Genomic DNA, 21,429 nt, shown 5'->3' with positions numbered 1-21,429 from the left:
CACTGGAGTTAGAAAGTACAGAGGAAGTAGAGGACCTGTCAGAGTAGTGAGTGTCAGATGCCTGAAGGATATCCAGGTGATAATGCCAGAGGCAATGGAACATATGAATCTCAACACTAGAGGCTAGAAATGAGAATCATATGCATAGAAGTTGAAACCACTGAGTGTATGAAATTAAGGAGAAAATGGAGGAACTCGGGGAGGCAGGTCAAGGACCAAAACAGGGACATCTTAATGCTTCAAGGACAAGCAAAAAAGAGGACTTCAGGAGGCAAGTAGGAAAGAGTGATCATGGTAAGTGGGTCCAGAGTGTGGACTGGGTTACGGAGTCCTGGGTTAACAGAAGATTTGGAGGGGAGGAGTCATCACCAAAGGTTTGGATCCAGGCTGCTCTGGTTCCCACCACCTTCACTGAGTCTGAGTCAGCATGACTGAGAAAAAAGACCGCTTCCCCTCTCTTGTATCTGCATCCACAGGAGAAGGTAGATGAAAAACCCTCTCCCGTTATAGGAGGAAAAGGAATCATTAAATCAAATCAGGAATTTGGTTTCTGGTCCTGCCTCTGCCATAAACAAGTTTTGATCGTGGGTCTCATAAAACCACTCTCAGTCTGGTGCTTAGCTGAAGGATAAGAGACTTAGACTGCATTATCTCCAAGGTTCTACCCATTTGGTTAGGCAAGAGACAGAAATCACAGGTTAACAGAACAACATAAAGAATAGTTAAATAGGCATTGGAGAAAGGGCCAAAGAAAAGCAAATACCAGAGAGCTAGCAAATGCAAAAGCAGACACGACCCATAGCACCGTGGGAACAAAAAGGCAGAGGTTGGAGGCACTAAAACTGAAGCCCGGACTTCCCAGAAGGGGCACTGCTCGGCGGGTGCTGTCATGACCACCTGGTATTATGAGTATTAGAAAAACTGCCGCTGTGGGGAAACAAGCATTGCTAGAGTGATGCTGATGGGACCAGCAAACAGTAGTAAACAAGTCTCTTCTTAATCCTGCCTCACAGTTGTCCAGGTCCCTCGTTTAGGAAGTGTCAGTCTCTGAGCATCTCGGTCAACAAATGACTACACTGATGAAAGAATAAAAATCTTCCAAAACTGCATCGCTGAAATGGAGGTAAAGAATATGTTGAACCCAGAATAACGTGACACAAAAAAGCCTGGAAGGAGAAGGGTCATGTGTCAAGGCTCCCAGGGACTTCTGAAACCTGGACACCTCAACCGTTGTGCAAGCTGGCTGTCACACAGGATTGTGGTTTGAAGTCCCACCAACCATGTTTGGAACCTCTCGGTGGAGTATTTAACTCAAATTTCTTCTGGGTAACGCCCCCAGGTGGCAGGCAGAAACATTCACAGTTCCTCTTAAGAGAGCTCAGATTCAATTCAGGTCTCAAAGCATGTTCACAGGTAAAATGCTAACACAATATTGCAAATCAACTATACTTCAGTTTTTTAAAAAATGCTAGAGATTGAGCAGTTTAAGGTAAACATTCAGAAGGCATCCAAGAAGATAAAGCATTATGCACAAGAACCAGCAGACACCACATATGGAAACCTCAATAGTAACCAGGGAAATATACATTTAAAAACCTCAAGGAGACACCAATTCACACTCATCAAGTTGGGGGAAAAAAAAGTTTTAAATTGGCATTACCTACCATATGCATTTAAACCTATGCATACCTCCCATTGCTATACGTTATGCTATACGTTATAACTCTTACACGTGTCTTAGGAGTTGTGTATCAGAATGCTCATAGCAGTACTGTTCATAACAGGAAAAACAACAAACCCTGGAAATCACCCCACTGCTGACCAACCTAAACTGGATAAACTGAGGCCTGTTCACATGTTGCTGTACTCCAGAGCAGTGAGAATGAAGCAGCCTCACTACGTGCTTGGACATGGATGAATCTCAAATATAATACTGAACAAAAGAAGCAAGAATACATGCAGTGTGAATCAGGCCATTCACATTAAGTTTTTTTGTTTTAAAGATATATGTTTAAGGAAAATGGTAAGACCAAAATGAAAAGCAAAGGAATAATTATCACAAAAATCAGATGGTGGTTTCTCTGGAGAAGGGTGGGTGGGTAGCCAGCCAGAATGATCAAAGTGGAATCATCAGGGGGTTTCTGATGTTGCTGGTAATACTGATTTTTTTTTTTTTAAATCTTAGTAAGGACGTAGGTGCTCACTTATGATCCTTCTTTAAAGCATACATTTTGCGCACACTTCTATATGTATGATATGCTTCACAAAAAATAAATGATCTAAATAGTCCTCTAACCCATAAGACTTGCCCTCAGAACGTTGTACTGTTCGTATTTTCAATGCCAGCTTCTTGGGCCATAAAATAAAAGGGGCCAGGGTTTTTCAGCAGTTCTTCAGGACTGTCATACTCTACAATCTTCCCACTGTCTAGGACCATTACCCTGAAACAGAAAAGAAAGTGTTAGAAAGCAGTGTCTCAAACCTTGGCATTTTTAAGAATAACCAGGACTTACTATTAAAGTCATGGCATTGTACCAAAGTGGTTGCCCCATAATCATACCCCTGCCCCTCCCTCGAATGGAAACCAATTGCTCTTATCTAAGTTTCAGGAGGACACTGCAAAGAGAAAAACAAGAACTGGTTACAACCAACTAGACTCTAAGGTGGTGAAAGATTTGATTTCCAGTAGACCTTGGGTCTCATTATGTGCTCACTGTAATATATTATTGCTTTTGCTCAGTTGCTAAGTCATGTCCAACTCTTTGCAACCCGATGGACTGACTGCAGCATGCCAGGCTTCCTTCCTCTTCACTGTCTCCTGGAGTTTGCTCAGATTCATGCCCATTGAGTTGGTAATGCCATCTAACCATCTCCTCCTCTGCTGCCCACTTCTTTTGCCTTTAGTCTTTCCCAGCGAGTTGGCTGTTTGCATCAGGTGGCCAAAGTATTGGAGCTTCAGCATCAGTCCTCTTCCAATGAATATTCAGGGTTGATTTCCTTTACAGTTGACTGGTTTGAATTAGCATATGCTAAATGATGTACCTACCAGCACCTGAGAAGGACAGTTGCTATGACAACAACCGGAAAAGCCCAGAAAGGACTGAAAAGGCGGGTTACATTAGTTTGGCTCCAAATCACAACCTTGGTCTCAGATAAGTCATGAATATTCCTCCCACTCTTTCCAATTCTTTCCCTTTCTACATCAACTATCGTATATAATTGGTGTCTTTTCTGGGGTTGAGAAAGTTGATTTGCCAACTAATTTCCACTTCTCCATTCTTTGGCCATCGAGTAAAGCTTATGCCGTTTCAGCCTTAGCATCACTTTTGTTACTGACTGGGAATCTGAGCAGAGAAAGAACCTCCTTGGCCAAGACGAGGAGTCTGTGGACTAGGACGCTGCAGCAGGTTAAGGTAGCCAATCTGGTAACAGTATGTTTATTCATTCCAGGCTACAAAGGAGCGAGGGTGAACCACAGCCATCTGCATCAACACAGATGACTTCTATGTGGAATACTGAACAAAACAGGAATATATGCAGTATGTCTATTCATGTAAGCTTTTTTCTTTTTTTAAGTATACACATTGTTTAAGGATCAGTTCAGTTCAGTAGCTCAGTTGTGTCCGACTCTTTGCAACCCCATGGACTGCAGCATGCCAGGTGTCCTGTCCATCACCAACACATTGATTTTAAAAGGGAGTCTATTCTAATTTCAAGATTACTGACATTATCCCCATTTTCAATTGTCAGAGATAGAAGGAACAGAAAGATTCTGTTTACTGGGGAGCAGTTGAGACCCTATATAGTCTAAAAGGTCTCCGGATCAACATCTGCCACTCCTGGTTTGGGCCTCCACCGCCCATACTTGGCTAATAGTTACACACAGTTTCCCATTTTACCTTCAAGACAGTTCCCTTAACCCTGTCAGCCTGATGTATAATTTTGGGCAAATTACTTGAAATCTCTCAGCCTCTATTTCTTCACAGTAAAATGCTGGTGGTTAAGTCTTCTGTAAAGATATCTCACAACTGATGCTATCACTGTTGACCAAGGGTTAAGCCAGCTATGAGGCTGTCTCCTTACTCACTTGTCACTGTCCATGATGGTGTGCAGCCGGTGGGCAATGGTGATGGTTGTGCAGTGGGAGAACTCAGTTTGGATGGTCATCTGGATGAGCTGATCTGTCTCTAGATCCACCGCAGCAGTGGCCTCGTCCATGATCAGAATCTTGGATTTCCGAAGCAGAGCCCTGGCCAGGCACAGTAGCTGCCTTTGCCCTATGCTGCAGCAATGGAAGAAACCAAGCATTAGCCCCTAAGGACCAGGGAGTACCCAGGCTTGAGGGTCTGAGAGGGTACATTTCACGTCCCAGATCAGACTTTCAAAACCCACACACCTCTATTCCGTTAGAATGCCTTACCCTCTTCCACTAGCTCTTCATTGTTGCCAAGGGCAGTGTTTTCCAAACCTTTAATTAATTAGACTCACCCCAGGTACTTAATTAAAAAATTCATACTTCTGGTCTCCATTCCCAGAATGGGGAGGAGGCTAGGGATATGTATTTTTTAAATTAATTTTTGTTGGAGTATAGCTGCTCACAAAGTTGTATTCGTTTCTGCTATATAGCATCGTGAATCAGCTAGACATACACATATATCCCCTCTTCCTTGGATTTCCTTCCCATTTAGGTCCTCACAAACCTGTGAGGACGGTACAGTTCCCTCTGCAGTACAGTAGGTGCTCATTAGCTATTTTATCCATAGTAGTATGTATATATATATATATGTCAATCCCAATCTCCAAATTTATGCCGCCTCCTCTTCTCCCCCTCTATCCATACGTCCATCGTCTACATCTGTCTCTGCTTCTGCTTTGCAAGTAAGTTCACCTGTCTTATTTTTCTAGCTTCCACATATAAGTAATAGGTTTTGTGCTGACTTCATTCGGGACGACAGCCTCTGGGTCCATCCACGTCTCTGCAAATTGCACAATTTTGAGGAACATGTATTTTGAATACACCCCAGGAGACTTTCATGTTTAACAAGTTTGGAAAACACTAGCCCAGGGCTAGTACCTTGCATTTAGCTACAGTGATATCTCAGTACACCAGCAACAATTTCAAAATAAGACGGCTGCCACCAAGCTTGCTTCAGCAGTATTTGACCTGACATCATTACTATAGGATGACACCACACAAGAATGCCCCAGTGGCATTTCTTAGTGCTCTTAGTAAATCCATTCCTTATTTTAATGTGTAATTCTAGCCTCAAGTCTAATTATTTGTTTGGGGCCTTCTGCCTTGATTGGAGACCATTGCTAATGAACATCTAATGAACATGATGATGTCTTGGTGTGAGATGCAGTGTATGTGGAATTCAAATATGCCTGTAAGATGCAAATAGCTTTAATTTGCTAAAAGCCAGTAATGAAGGCTGGACCTCTTACTTACATTAAGAAGCTTTGGGAAATGATGTGGAGGAAATATTCGGGAATTTGCTAATTGTTCTTTCCTGCCGTGGCCATTAGGGAACATATTAAACAGGGGGTGGCTAGACTAAAGTTCTGTAATTCCTTGCAAGAAAATTTCTGCAGGAGATGAGAAGTCACCCAAGATGAACTTCCAGTTTTTCTCTGTAATGTAAGAACACAGATACTGCAAAACTGTTTCTTTAACTTCCCCAAATCCTGCCTGGCTCATATGGACTTCATAGTAACAGGCTGCTGCTGAGGTATCAGTTTGGCTTTTAGCTGTGGAGGGCTTGATCTCCAAGCTGATTGATCTCTAGTCTCTGATCAAAGAGTTTAAGTTTCAACATCCACCACCCCAGATCTGAAATTAAGGCACTGGTAATGCCATGTGTCTCAGCATGGTCCAAGAAGGGTGGTGTGATTCTGTCCTTGGGCCCTATCAGAGCCTGCCAGATCGGCCCCCATGGCCCTGCACACCTCAGGCATTTACTGTGCAGAATTTACTTGTCCAATGTCTGTCTTCTCCATCGCACGTCAGTTCTAGGAGGGCATGGGTGTGTCTATGGCATTTTCCTCTGTCTTTTCAGTAGGTGCTCAATATATATTTGTTGACTGAATGTTTGAACAGCATTTTTAATAGGCCTGAAGACCTACCTCAGTTCTGCTAGTTCCCAGGTCTGTGGCTGAGGGAGAACAAACATAGGGTGTTCTCTACCAGGGCTCATAGGCGTTCACTGGGGCTGCACACTGGAATCCCTGGGGCCCTGGTTCCACTGGTCTGGGGTACAGCCTGGGCACGGGACTTTGCCTAGTGATGCTAGCGTGCCACCTACTAAGGACTCAACCTGCTCGTCATTGCTTCCCTGCTCTAGTGTGCACACAAATCACCCGGGACTCTTGCTACAGCGGAGATTCCAGATAGTAGGTCCAGAGTCTGAAATTCTGTATTTACAGCAAGCTCCCAAGTGAGGCCAGAGTGGCAGGTCCTTTAACTGAGCTTCTGAGCCTTCCCTTTTTTGAGCTTCAGCTGCTAATGGTCTAAGCCCTGCTCACCATGCAGGGACTGCAGGAAGACCCACCCTTGAGCTGCTGGCTCTGGCTAAGAACTGACCACCAGTTTGTAGAGGGGAAAAACAGGTTGTCATAGGGGAAATGCCAGGTCAGCTTGTTAGCCAACAGGAACTGTGAAGTGTCAACATGTGTAGAAATGCTTTGAAACAGTAAAAAGGATTGTGAAGCCAAAAGAATCTTGGTGTTGGGTTATGGTGTTACAAGGACCCTGCAGACTGCACGTCTCCATCATCCAGGTGCCCCTTAGATCAGGGCCTCTGGGCATCTTTTAGAACTCACACCTCCAGCAGTGCCTCACACCACTTACATCAGTCTCTCTGGGGCTGGATCAGACATTGGGGATTGTTTTCGGCCTGAGTGCACCTCAGAACCCGCACAAGAGTGGGATCTGCAAACTCACATTTGTAATGTCTCATGAGGGTTTGTTTATTAACAAAGGTTTTCAAGCACATTCACTTCGGTCTTAATCTTCACAACAGGTTCCTTTTATGCACTAGGAATTAGACCTGGAGAGTGAAAATTCTTTACCAGCTGCCACCAAGCACGAGCAACAAAAGGAGTGGTCCCCTTGCCGCATCCACAGCCTGTGCGAGCAGTGGGGTATGAAACCTTACCTCAGGTTGTCACCACCCTCTGTCACTTCATAGGACAACCCAGCTTGCAGGCCAGCCACGAAAGATTTGAGGTGAGAGAGCTCCAAGGCCTTCCAAATCTCCTCATCTGAGTAGTTGTTGAAGGGGTCCAGATTCATCCTCAGGCTCCCAGAGAACAGGATGGGGTCCTGCAAGTCAAGGGACCAGGTAGTTATTGGGGCCAGTGTCAGAAAAAGAACCAGGTCTTTGTGGCCAAGAAAGCAGTCAGGTCTGAGATGGAAAGCTGGTTAGTTAGTGGTCAAGGTTCTGCACGATTTCCCTGATGACAGCTTTGAGCTAAACACAGCATTAAGGGGAGTACTTGGGGGATGTGCCTGGTGGTCCACTGGCTAAGACTCTGCGATCCCAATGCAGGGCGGCCTGGGTTTGATCCCTGGTCAGGGAACTAGATAGATCCCCCACGCTGCAACAAAGATCAAAGATTTTGAGTACTGTAGCTAAGACCTGGTACAGCCAAATAAATAAAATATTTATTTGAAAAGAAGTGGAGTCCTTGGTTTTGTTTTCATTCTGAAATTCATCTACAGATCTCCAAGTTTGCCTCAGCATCTCTTAAAAAGATGAGAGGAATATCCCACCTCCTCCACACACAGACTGAAAACTCATGGTGTGAATGAAGGTGGAGGGAATAAGGGCATGCACAGGAAAGAGTAGTGCAGTCACAAGAGAAGAATTTCTTATGCTCTTGAAGAGGCTACAGAAAAGTGTAACTAAGGCAGCAAACACCAGACCAGCCAAAGCCACCCCCAGACTTGGCTGCAGCAAGCAGAGGCAGACAGGTTCCGATCAGGACCACACACCCAGAGCCTCCAGGGCATTCTTGTTTGGAAGGGTCCAGAGAGCAAGGCTTCTGGGAAGACTTTCTTGCTGATACACTAACTGTTCCACTTACTGGCAAAAAAATTGCTGCAGATTCTCTCCCCTCTCTTGTAACCACATCAGATGCAGAGAATAAAGCTTAATGGTTTCAAGCTTCAGTGGCAAAACTGCTAATGCTGATTGCAAAGGTCCTGCGAACCACGATGGGCTGCAGATAATCATCTGCTCCACTTGACTTCTGTTGTGATGCTGCCACCTACTGTTTAGATACTGAGTCACACAAGCATATTACCTCCAAAATGCAAAAACTACTTTTTGTAAGTTCTGGAAGTGGTGTATTTTAGGGAACTAGCTTAGGGTATCCCAGGTAGACAACAGAAATGACACTGCTAAATGAACATACATCAAGAAGATGCTGCATGTTTCCTCTGGAACCAGCTGCATGTGAGTACATCCTAGAGTTTACCTGGGGGATGATGGTCAGTTTCTCTCGGAGGTCGTGGAGCCCAATGGAAGCAATGTCTACCCCATCAATGGTGATCTGGCCTCCTGCAGCCTCTAGGATTCTGAAGAGGCAGTTTGTCAGGGACGATTTCCCAGCTCCCGTCCGGCCCACCACGCCAATCTGTAAATACAGTTTTTTGCGTGTTAGTTCATCGTGTAATTCTTGGGGACAACAATTTAGCCTGGGGCATTCATACTTAAAAGTGGAAAAGACAGTGATTAGCTACTGCATCTCTTAAGATGTTAGACTGTGGTTTTGGTGGCAGGGGGAGGGGGGAAAGTGCCTAGATGTCAGAAAAGGATGGCCTTCCCATCCTACCCCCTGACTTGTAGCTGGCTGACAACTACATTGACTACTGGAAATGTACACATCTGTTGTTTTAATTATTCCTGGAAATTAATATATTTTTAAGAATCTTGTTTAGACGTGAGGAGAAGGGAAGGACTGGGCCTGCCATCAGGTCTGAGAACGTGGACCTAAGCACTGTTGCCCAGACAATTTTTTGGCCCTGTATCAGACCCCAAGTCCTCAGAGAACAAGAACTCCATACCAGGACTTTGCACAGCAGGAGGAGAACCAGCCCATTCTCTCTGCAGGGACAACATCCACACAGGCGTTCCACCAGTTCCTTCCCCAGGTCGCTGCTTCCTGACTTCCCCTCTGTAAGTCTTGAGGCTTATAGGAAATGAGCCCATCTGCCACAGGAGAAGAGGATGCCAGCTGGGAGGCAGGGGAGGGCTGAGCAAGAGAGCCCTTAAGAGCTTAGTAAGTCTGTTTGATCCTCTGTGGATATCCTGCCCTCTAGTGGTGGCACTGTGTCCCTACACCTCAGGACATCAGAAGTGTTCCCACCTACTCACTTCAATTGAATGAAGAAATGGTTTTCTATGTCCACAGGCACTCACCCAGGCCTTTCTTCAGCTTCACCTACCTTCTCCGTGCTCTTAATGTCACAGGTGATCCCTCTCAGTACCAGATCCAGCTCAGGTCGATACCGTACTTGGTAATTGCTAAACTGGATTTCCCCTTTGCTGGGCCAACCTTCTGGAGGCCTCTTATCAGTCACCCATGGTGCCTGGCCAGGAGACAGGAGGAAAAGTGCTTTACGTGGTGACAACTCACTCAACAATCCCCCCTAGGATTCATGTCACAGAACAGAGTAGCAGTGTCCCAGCCACTTATGAGCATTTGCTTTGAACAGACTGAACTAGACTGGTTCTTCCAGCCATTTCCTTCTTCAGGGGTCTTCCCGACCCATGGATCTAACCCAGGTCTCCCACATTGCAGGCAGATTCTTTACCATCTGAGCCACCAGGATGGCTGAGAAGGTTTCTACCTTATTCAATTAAAGAAACCCTATGCTAAGAGGTTGCTCTGAGAATGAAGCCACCATTTAACTTCATGCAATCCCAAGACCTGACTTCTCCCAAACCATGACCTATTCTAGGTTTCAAAAAACTAGGTCCTTTCTGTCAGAGCAAGGGAAACTTACAGAGAACCTTTATGACCCTGTGAGAAATCTTTAGATAAAGTGAAGACGCATTCTGAAAGCATCAGCATTTTTTTTTTAGCCTTGTCCCTGGGTTCCTCTGATTCCTCCTTACCTCGTTTTCCACGTTTATGTATTCAGTTATTCGCTCAACAGCCACAATGTTGGTCTCTATTTCTGACGTCATCCTCACTAGCCAGTTCAGGGTTTGCGTGATCTACAAAGAGACCAGAAGATGATCATCTGAGGCTCAAAGCAACCCAACCAGTCAAACCACGAGGTTAATCTAGTGCCTCCTCGGTACCTAGCACTAAGCCGGGCTCTACAAGACAGCGAGGAGGAGGATAAGAGACAATCCACACCTCCTTGGGGGAGGAAATGAGGCCAGAGCATCGAATGGTGGGAGGACAATTGAGTGCTCAACTCTGTGGTGCTCACAGGAAAGAAACCAGGGGCTTGGAGTGGCCTGGCGCCAAAACTGAGGCTAGATAGACTGGCTGTTAGTGTTTTGGGACTTGAACTTGGCTCTCCCACCTATAAGTCATTAGGGTTTAGGGGTAGCATTCCAATGGGGAAAGCATAAGGAAAGACATGGAGTAGGAACAGGCCTTCTAAAAAGCTGCTTTCTCTGCTCTCAATGAACAACAGCTCGATTGAGAAGCCAACCCTCAAGGTGGGACATCCACGAGGACCCCTGTCCTCTGTTACCCCAGTAAACTCAAGTGCCTTCCTGCCATGACAGAGATAAATCTAACCAACAGGAAGATGGCTGTCATGACCTGGGCCAGAGTCCAGGGCATCTGTGGGTCACTCAGAGGCAAGCTTCTAAGATGCAGTCTTCTTACAGGCAAAAGCATAGGCTTGGCACATACTCTCAGGAATCTTTGTTGAGCACATGGTAGTTAGAGACAGGGAAAGCTCAGGAGGCTGGGGACTAAGGGTAACCACTTGATGTCGGCTGGACCATATAAATTGTTGATATCTGAATGATGTTCTTTTGGTTCAGTCTAATAGTTCTCCAACTCTTCGCCCTGTCTGTTCTAGGTTAATAAGCCTAGAATTGAGGGGATGAGAGGGCAGTGGCACAAGGAACCCAGTGATTCTGGTGAATGACAGAGTCCTTTTCCACCACGATCACCTTTGGGTCTTATGGACTCCAACTGAAAACAGCACTATGTAGAGCCTTCTGGTAGCTATGCAGACCCCCAAAATATTAGTTCAGAACGTTTCCATAAAAGATGGCCAAATGACTCATTAAATGAGTATTGTTTATTAAAATTTTACTGTGGTGCCAGTCTCTGTCTTAGGCAGTAAGAAATAATGTCTGATATTTATCCCTTAGTCAAGTGGGGGATGCATTATATAGTTTTATTAGACTCTATATTCTTCATTAAAGTGAACTCCAATTATTCTGTGATTTAACAAAATAAATGTAGAAGTTATTTGTTCAAAAGACTTTCTGGTTACTGCTATATTATAAAAGAAATACTTATTTTTTCTTTTGACTATAATCAAGTAAAGAGGCAAAGAGATGGGAAACTATTAGATTGAATCACACGAGATTGCTTTCTTAAATCCCCAGAGAAACAAAATATATATCCAGTTTCCCAGATGACACTGGCACCTACTTAGAAAGGTTAAGGAGCATGTCCATGGGTTACACAATTAGTAAGAGATGGAGACAGGGTTTGAACCACAGTCTCTCCTGGTCTATCTGGATCTAAAAAGGAATCCAGAGGATGGACTCCATGGTATACCCTAGACTAATCCTTAAATTAGGATATACCATGCATTTAAGAATAATGCATTAGTTCAGCCAAACTCCCAACCAGACTCACATTAAGTGCATTGGACAGAACAAAGCCCACAGTGTCCCCAGTTAGGTTCTTTCTATAAATAACCATCATCAAGGATGCAAAGAAGACGATCAGGTTCCCAATCAGCTCCAGACGAACTGCAAGCCACCTGGCGGGCAACAGAACCAGAGAAAGAGGTGTCACTGAGAGGTGTCACCTTCCTTACCTTACCCAGCAAGCGTGGGGCTCCCAGGACATTCTGAGAGGGCTTGAGTTGGTAGGACTGCCTTCTTAGGAGGTGCCTCAGTTTAACTATGCCATGTTTTCCTAAAGTCTTTTAAATTTTGGATTTTGGAAAATAAATTGCATTTTTAAAGATACTGGAAGAGTTTGCTAAACTAGGGGAATCCTATAGTTCAGTGCCTCCCAAACTTGCCAAATCATAAGAATCATCTGGTGGATATTGTTAAAAATATACAAATTTGTGCCAAAAATTTGTGGACTCTTACCCAGGAGATTCAGGGAATGACTTTTAGGGATCTGCATTTTAACAAATGTTCCAAATGGGTTCTTTTGAATAGGCATGGTAAACAATGGCATCAAGAATTCATATGTAAGGTTAGAAAGTAGTCACCACAGGAAGGTTCAATGTTCCCTGTCTGATTTCATGATTTTAAAAAGATGGAGAAAAAGTAGGAGGTGGAGAGAAGTTAGGTATGAGCTGATAATAGGGAGATATGTTGGGCTTTGTAGAGAACAGAATAGTATATCGATTGATGTAATTTATAAAAACTGACTTTCACAGTAAAATGTGCTTACCTAAATTTGTACAAATAATTCTAGCACATCTACAAATAAATATGATACATATTTTACAAGGGGCATCCAACAGAAAAATGACTCTTTCCTTCTTGGAAAGTATCTAAGATATAAAATATCTTTACAATCAAATTTCTGACCTCTTCATGTTCCAAATAATACTAAGCATCATTAGCCTGCCCTTCACACTGCAAGACAGTGTAGAAACCACTCAAGAACTTTCATTTCCTGGAAAAGATCTCCCTCCTCCAAGGACATGCCAGGGTCTAATGAAGCTGGAGGAACCAAGACTGCTCAGCCTTTTTGGATTCACGTCACAGGATTTGAGCTTTTCATTTCTGTCATTACTGATTTTACCTAAAATTTTCCAGCTCTCCTCCCTCCAACTTCTGCTTCTTTCCCACCTACAAAAACTGTCCTGCCTGTGGATAGCCTCACATCCAGTCTCAGGGAAGCAAACAGAATGTCTGGTTCACCCAGCACCTGGACAGTATCTCTTACAAAATGCTGAGCAGTGTCATGTGACTTCCTCCATAAGCCCATGAGATAGGTTGTGTTCCAGTCATTGTAAAAACAAAGAAAACGAGATTTTTCCTGAGGGGTCAAGACAACTCCCCCCGCTTGGGAAGTAGCAGAGCAGATACAGGGACCAGTCTGACTCCGAAGCTCATGCTTTCTCCTCTCTTCTCACATGATAGGCGTGTTTAGCCAGAGTGAATTTCACATTTCGGGCCACCCCTCCCTCCCACAGCTAACATCAAACACACAGACCTGCAAAGCACACATGTCTGGGTGAATATCCAGGGGCAGTCTCACCTGTTGGAGGTGATCCAGGAAAAGACACATTTCTGGTTGGTGTCAATCGCTGTCTCACTTTGCTTTAGAAATCGCTGCTGATGCTCAAAGGCGCGGATAACAGACAAACCTGACACAGTCTCACTGAAGTGAGAGTAGATTGGGGACCTGGTGACGGAGTCCAGTCGTCTCAACTGGCGGGAAGTAGACACATAAAATATCTGGACCCAAAAAAATGAAGACTCTGTCACACGATCACATCACATATGTTGTTACCTCTTCCCTTGTGGCCATGACCAACATTCATTACTTTGAGGCCAGAGCCCACATCTGAACAAGACCACATCTGATCTGGTCTCTCACTAGAGGAGAGATGAGAGAGGCTCAGAGGAAGAGGACGATGGGAGGATCTGGGGTTGGTGGGGAACAGGGGAGCATGAAAGCAAGACACTATGCCACAGCCCTAGAATCTGGAATAATCCAAAGAGTTTTGTCAGCCTAATCCATATGGTCCCAAGAATCTGCACATATTTTTTTTTCACATATTTCTAATTGACAGTAGTGAGAAAAATGGTCTCTAAAGGGATAAAGGCAGCTGGGGAACAAGGGGTTTGGAAAGGAGAGATGGACAATAAATGGCTCAAGAAAGGTATGCTGATGCATGCGTGCTAAGTCGCTTCAGTCATGTCTGACTCTTTGTGACCCCATAGACTATAACCTGCCAGGCTCCTCTGTCCATGGAATTCTCCAGGCAAGAATACTGGAGTGGGTAGCCATTCCCTTCTCCAGGGGATCCAACCCAGGGATTGAACCTGGGTCTCCTGCACTGTAGGTGAATTCTTTACTGTCTGAGCCACCACGGAAGCCCAGAGGATTTGTTGAAATTAGGGAGAGAGCTAGGCATGGGAGAGCCAGAATTCAAAGTGTTTTACCTGGAAGTTTCCTCAAATATCCTGCCTTTTATTTGTTGGTTTGTTACTAACAGAGATGACAATGTACCTGAGGAACTCAACACAAAGCCCAGGAGTGTAAACTTATCACAGCCACAAGGCTACCCTTCACTGAAGGGCTTCAGCATTATTTTCTCAAGGTGATCAATTCATCCCAAAGGTAGCTGCTGGGACAAGAATTCTCTCTACAGCTTCCGTCCCCTCATTCCCTCCCCTTATTACAGGCATGGAGCCCTTTCTACTTGCTCTAGTTTCCCTTGAGGCTTGGCTGTCAAACTACTTGTGCCCTCAAGACCACACTGGAATTGAGCCTGAACCCCCCCACCCACCGCCCCGCCACAGACACCCCAGTGAAAGGAGAACTACCCTGAAGTGAAAGAGACTGGGCTCCTGCTGAGGGACATCTCCAAGTAGATCAACCTAAGCCAACCAAGGAAGCAGCCTCAGCACGCCTCTTCCAGAAGCCACCAACAACCTCACCATCGTGAAGATGGTATGTTAATATCTGACTCAATGGCAAAGATGCTCGAGGGGTGGGGAGTGACTAGCCATAAACACAAGAGAACTTAAGCTTTTATGAGTAGAGAAGGAGGGAAACCTAGCCATTTCCAAACCTACCTGAACAGACACATAAATGATGCCAAGAGGAATGATGACGACAACAAAGATGGGAGTGGCCAGGCAGATCATGACCAGGGTGCTGATGATGCCCAGGAAGCACAAGACCCAGCTGCGTAAAGACATGGGGAGGGTGTCATCCACTGTGGAGATATCCTAGGGACACAGGAGGAGAGATGGTGTGCTCATGAATTCCTGGGACATTTTACACCTTCTCAGTTGTGGTAGGGAATTTGCTTAGTCATATCAGAATGCAAATAACTGTCCAGGGTTGAGAGGAAAAAAGAAACCCTCACCAACTATTAGTTCTGTGAAGATTACTTTTGACCCTTCAGTTCAGTTCAGTCGCTCAGTCGTGTCTGACTCTTTGCGACCCCTTGAATCGCAGCATGCCAGGCCTCCCTGTCCATCACAAACTTCTGGAGTTTACTCAAACTCATGCCCATCGAGTTGGTGATGCCATCCAGCCATCTCATCCTCTGTCATCCCCCTCTCCTCCTGCCCCCAATCCTTCCCAGCATCAGGGTCTTTTCCAATGAGTCAACTCTTCGCATGACGTGGCCACAGTATTGGAGTTTCAGCTTCAGCATCAGTCCTTCCAATGAACACCCAGGACTGATCTCCTTCCGTATGGACTGGTTGGATCTCCTTGCAGTCCAAGGGACTCTCAAGAGTCTTCTCCAACACCACAGGTCGAAAGCATCAATTTTTCTGCGCTCAGCTTTCTTCACAGTCCAACTCTCACATCCATACATGACCACTGGAAAAACCATAGCCTTAACCAGGCAAGGTAATGTCTCTGCTTTTTAATATGCTGTCTAGGTTGGTCATAACTTTCCTTCCAAGGAGTAAGCGTCTTTTAATTTCATGGCTGCAGTCACCATCTGCAGTGATTTTGGAACCCCCCAAAATAAAGTCTGACACTGTTTCCACTGTCTCCTCATCTATTTCCCATGAGGTGATGGGACCAGATGCCATGATCTTAGTTTTCTGAATGTTGAGCTTTAAGCCAACTTTTTCACTCTCCTCTTTCACTTTCATCAAGAGGCTTTTTAGTTCCTCTTCACTTTCTGCATTTTGACCCTTATCTGGTATAAATTCTCCATCTTTCCTTCCTCCCCTACTTGCATCGCCTCTTAAGGGCTCAGCCACCTGCTCCAGAGGACCCAGAATCTAATTCTCCTTTAAGGTCTGAGCCACCTCCCTCACAAAACTCACTCTGCAATTAATGATAGTTTCCTTTTTCCCATGTTCCAAATAAATAATGATATGTATTATTATATATATTTTATATTTATAAAATGTATATATAATGTTTAATATATATGATATGTATTATTATTCATATATACATATTATATATAAAGATAATTATATGTGTATATACATAATTAATCTTCTGAAAAAGAAAACACAGAAAACTTATATTGAGTTACTTAGGCAACAGTCATATTTTGCTGTTTTTGCATGAAAAAGGAAATTATCATTAACTGTATGCTGAGTTTTGTGGCGGAGGTGACTCAGACCATAAGAGTTAGATCCCAGATCCCCTGGAGCCGATGGCTGAGCCTTTAAGAAGAGATGGAGGTAGGGGAGGAAGGAAGGATGGAGAATCTATGCCAGTTAATGGTCAAAAGTAATCTGCACAGAACTGATAGTGAGAACTTTTTTTCTCTCAACCCTGGACACAGTTATGAGGAGGGCATGGAAACCCACTCCAGTATTCTTGCCTGGAGAATCCCCATGGACAGAGAAGCATGATGGGCTACAGTCCATAGGGCCACAAAGAGTCAGACACAACCAAAGTGAATGAGCATGCATAATACATATATATATATTACAACCCTGGAAAAGAGTGTGCAATCTTTGCAAAATTCCTGTGAGAAATCTCCCCATCCAAAATTATGTCCTTTTTAAGGCTTTAATAAACAGCAGAAAGCCCATGTAAATTGTCTCCAGTGACATCATGCCCACCATTTTTGTTGCAGAGGAAGGTGACAAGTGGGGGCCAGCCCACTTGTGAAGTAGTTGCCATGTCCCCAAAACCTGGCTGTAGGCTGGGAGCTAGACTTTCTGTGCCTGCTACAAGACCAAACACATAAGGGCTCAGAGCTGCTAAGACATTATTAAAAATGTGTGCCCTCTTCTACAAACAAAAGTTTGAAAATTCTGTTGTGATAGTTGAATATTACTCTGAATTGTCTGGTTTCCTCTGTTCCTGAAATTTCCACCTCATATTCATTAAGAATCAATGAGTTCAGTCTGGTCCATGGTAGAGAGCCATCTATGACCTTTGCATTTATTGAGCATCTCAATCCCCAGTACAGTCCTTGGCTCATAGAAGGTACCCAATAAATGTTGAATGAACAAATGCTAAGGGTTCTAGAATCTGCAGCCAATGGAGACAGTGTTCCAGAACTCCATTAAAACCACAAGATTCTATAACCCAGACCTCATTTACTTATTTGTAAAGTGTCAAAGATGGGAGTTTCAGGACTAGAAGCAGTGACCAAGCGGTGACCAAGGGTTGTCCCACTATCACTTTTACTCACTGTCAGAACCAGTGACTCTGCTTTCACTTGTGTTTTTCCCTCTGCAGAGTAGTCCTTCACATCCTGCTTCTAGTGCCTCCGGCCCACCCCCTCTCCCTCCACCATCTTTCTGGCTAACCTCTACCACATAAATCTCACCTTTTCTGACATTTCCCACCCTTGGTCATCCAGATACAGCTGGTCCTCTTTTTTCTGTCACTCTTTCATACTCCCAGAATGCCACTGTGCGCATTGTTGTTCCTGGTTTTCCCATATTCTATCATCATCCTTTATTTCCTTGGCCATCTCCCTCACTCATTGGTGGCCTACTTAAAGGGCCACAGTGGTTCATCCCTGTATCCCCACGACCCTTAGGACCATGCATAAGGTATTCCAGAAACATCTGCATGCTGAGTGGGACCAAAGAACTGGAACTGCCCAGTGTTGTCTAGGGGAAAATGAGAATTCTTTCCCTGTTAGAAACAGAAAGATCTTCAGCCATAAATGCGTCTTACAGCCCTTGAGATACTTACACCAGCAAACCTGTTCACTATCCGACCTATGGGTGTTGTGTCAAAAAAACTCATGGGTGCTCGAAGGATATTGTTCAGCAGTTGCTTGTGGAGGATGTTTGATGCGTGGTTGCAACCATAGACACTCCAGATATTCGCTATGAACACAAAGAAACCTAGAAATGGAAGCAGTGCAGTCAGCACCATGCACAGGGACCCCTGAAGACTTGTGCTAGGGACACAATGGCAAATGCTTTCCCAAGTCAAGGCAAAGTGGACCTGACAGATTGTCTCAGGGACAACTGTTGTAGCCATCACACATACCTTGTGCTATTCCCAGAGCTCCATAGACGCCAACTCTCATGTCCCTCTGAGAGGATGGATAGTTGGTGCCATTGTATATTTTAGAGTCGCTGGTCCAAGCACTGAGCCAGAGGTTTGATCCAATAAAAGCCACATAATAGATCACAAACGCCAAGAGGATGAAGACTATCGAGCACCATCCTATTGCTTGTAGGTATTTCAGGTAGATGGAGAACTTCACCTGCAAAGCCCCCACCTAAGTGTTAGTAGAATTCCTATTGGCATTTTGTGTTTCCCTGGTGGCTCAGATGGTAAAGAATCTGCCTGCAATGCAGGAGACCCAGATTTAATCCCTGGGTTGGGAAGATCCCTTGAAGAATGGAATGGCAACCCATTCCACTATTCTTGCCTGGAGAATCTCATGGAGAGAGGAGCCTGGCAGGCTACAGTCAATGGGGTCGGCAAAGAGTCAGGCACAATTGAGCAACTAACACATATTATTGAATTTTGGTGAGGAATTACCAGAATATCAATCATAGGGGAATGCAGTGCTTTGGAAAAGTGGATAGCAGGTAGCAAAATTTGGTAAGGTATCACATTTCTATACTGGGCAAGATAATAATCAATGCCGAAATACAATTCAGGGTAAATAACCATCAGATTATTAATGAACTTCTAGATGAAATTAAGAGGAACAGATATAAAAACAGAATGGGACAGATAAGGCTACACCACAGACCTTGTTTTATTAATGTTTAATACCTTAAATTTAAGAGCTTGGTCTTAAGTTTTATTAATTTGAACTGTGTGCTATGAGCTTGATAGATTGGTATTCTCTGGCTCCCAGAATTGCATCTCATTTTTGTTGCTTTTACTATGCGAAGTGTGGTAGGAAGATGTTCACAGGACATGTGTCATTCTTCATGGAAGTACGATTTGATAAAGTGTCTAGAGCCTCTGCTAAAATTTCAATGGTAAATTTAAAGACTGGCAGAGCACATAAGACATATTCCTCTATAAATATGTTCAAATATATTCAAATCATCAAACTTAAAAATATTCAAATCTCAAGCCTTCTATCACCTCTCATGAATGGTACTTTTTTTTTTTTTTTGAATGGTACTTTTTACTGTGGCATTCACCTTTCCAGTTTGTACGAATTCCTTCTTAATGAGTTTTTGTCCTCTCACTGGTTCTTCCTCTTCCTTCAGGATATTCGCATTCCGAATTTTCAAGGAGTCTTTTAAGGACTTCAGATGCCTGCTACTGGACCTAGATCTGAAAGATTGAGAGGGGAGGTTTTCCTTCCAAGTGTCTTCTTGGAAGCAGGTGTCAAAGTCGTTCTGTTTGCATCATAGTGCATTTCAGAGCAGATGATCATAGGAGAAACACACCACCCCAACCCTCCTCCCCATGCTCAGAAACAAAAGGAGAGCTGGGAGCATCCATATGGACACTCAGGAAAAAAAAAAAAAAAAAGAGAGAGAAAAAGAATGATCAAGGGGAACTATGGAAGTAATGGGGGCTGCCAGCTGAAGAGATGACCAACCTGCGGCTCAGTGTTCGACGAAGATCATTCTCTCTTTTCATGGACAAGGAGGCCACATCCTCTGGGATTTCCTCCACACTGGGCACCAGCCCACAGTCATCATCTTCACTGTCCTCATTGACTAGGAGACACAGCAAAAGTTAGGGAGAGAGCTGCAAAGAGCTGTCACAGCCCCATGAACAAGGAGTGAAGTCTTTTCTGATCTTGTTGGCCTTGACAAGAGATCTCAGATGTACATACAGGTTGGAATCTTTTACTCCAGAAATACTATTTATTAGGGCATCTCTTTGAGAAATACCAGAATAAAGGAAAGATGAGTTAATATTTCACTGGAAGAGAAAAGGCAAAAAGAAGAGTATTTCCAGAAACTTCTAAGTTCCTTTGGAGCAGGAAAGAACTTTTAAGGATTATAGGAGGCAAACAGTAGATCATAATCTCCAGAACTGACTAAAAAGGTGAGTGCAAATTTAAAATGTTCTGCTTGAAATTCAAATAATTTAAAGCATTTTTAAAAAGCATACCCTGAAAAGGTAAAACAGCTTGGGCTGTGAAAATGGTAATGACCTCCAGAAATTGAGACTTCTGTAAAAGCAGTGAGCATAATGGCCAAAAATTATCAAAACCAAATTTTCCATAACTTTGAAGTTAACCAAAGGCTTGCAAAAATCCAAGGAGCACTTATTTAAGAAAAAAGGCTAAATCTCAGAAAGAACAGTAAGCTTTGTAGTAGTTTAATTTACCCTATTTCCATTGCCCTCTCCTTAGATCTGCTGTAGTCTAGAAAACCAACAGTAAACCAATTACAATTATTGTAACCTAGCAGCTGCTGGAGGGAACAGTGTGGGTTCAGAACATTCCCAAAACCTCATTGCTGGACAATTGTCATTATTTGACCAGTCTGGCAGTCCTCTGGAAAACCCCATTCACAGGGCTTGTCTTTATTGGGCCTGACTTGGAGTTGGCTCTAACAATCAGCAGTTGTTTAACATCTCAACTGCCCATGTCAGTGATAACAGTTGGGGCAAATAAGAAACTGACCAAGAACTTAAAAGAAAAAAAAATCTGGGGAATAAGATATTCATAGGGAGTTTTGATATCTTCAGTATATTCTTAGCAATCAAGTATGTCATACACATGTATAGGGTTGCACACCTACCCAAGAAAGACTTGAGAATGTCTTATTCCCTTACCTCTGGTTTAACTTCAAACTCTGGGCAAGCAGGCAACAAAGACAGAGATGGAACTGTAAATTGCCTTCTGGCTTATTAAAAAAGACATGTCCCCCCACCGCTCATTTCCACAGAGCCTCTCAGCAAAGGCTGAGTGACTTACTGGTTGCAGGCACTTAAGGAAACCTCTGACCTCTTGGTCATTATCTGACCACTAACCCAACCAAGCAGGAACGTCAATGACCACATGAGATAAATAATATAGACTTAACATAATTAGTTCGAGAAACTAAACATTAGGAGGAGGAACAACAACAAACCCTGGTGGAGGAAGGAGAGGAGACAGCCTATATTTCCAGAACTGTTAAACTAATTAAAATG

General features: G+C 43.9%; 1 protein-coding gene across 4 annotated transcripts in view; it reads right to left on the bottom strand.

Moving 5' to 3' along the window:
- Nucleotides 1–1,758: 1,758 nt before the first annotated feature.
- ABCC2 (ATP binding cassette subfamily C member 2) overlaps nucleotides 1,759–21,429 on the bottom strand; it is a 75,933-nt gene continuing 56,262 nt past the window's right edge. For all 4 annotated transcript variants that reach the window (XM_043926611.1, XM_043926614.1, XM_043926615.1 and 1 more), the window contains exons 21-33: nucleotides 19,880–20,000; nucleotides 19,473–19,608; nucleotides 18,352–18,571; nucleotides 18,049–18,203; nucleotides 14,985–15,140; nucleotides 13,438–13,637; nucleotides 11,845–11,971; nucleotides 10,122–10,223; nucleotides 9,449–9,592; nucleotides 8,479–8,637; nucleotides 7,155–7,321; nucleotides 4,088–4,282; nucleotides 1,759–2,441 (exon numbers count right to left, since the gene is read on the bottom strand). In XM_043926611.1, coding sequence (XP_043782546.1) covers nucleotides 2,312–2,441; nucleotides 4,088–4,282; nucleotides 7,155–7,321; nucleotides 8,479–8,637; nucleotides 9,449–9,592; nucleotides 10,122–10,223; nucleotides 11,845–11,971; nucleotides 13,438–13,637; nucleotides 14,985–15,140; nucleotides 18,049–18,203; nucleotides 18,352–18,571; nucleotides 19,473–19,608; nucleotides 19,880–20,000 — 2,012 coding nt within the window. In that variant the 3' untranslated portion in view covers nucleotides 1,759–2,311. The remainder of the gene's footprint in view (nucleotides 2,442–4,087; nucleotides 4,283–7,154; nucleotides 7,322–8,478; nucleotides 8,638–9,448; nucleotides 9,593–10,121; nucleotides 10,224–11,844; nucleotides 11,972–13,437; nucleotides 13,638–14,984; nucleotides 15,141–18,048; nucleotides 18,204–18,351; nucleotides 18,572–19,472; nucleotides 19,609–19,879; nucleotides 20,001–21,429) is intronic.

This window comes from Cervus elaphus, chromosome 15 (assembly GCF_910594005.1).
Source record: "Cervus elaphus chromosome 15, mCerEla1.1, whole genome shotgun sequence".
NCBI lineage: Eukaryota > Metazoa > Chordata > Mammalia > Artiodactyla > Cervidae > Cervus > Cervus elaphus.
The sequence above is the reverse complement of the archived record's forward strand: the minus strand, read 5'-3'. Positions and strand labels throughout refer to the sequence as shown.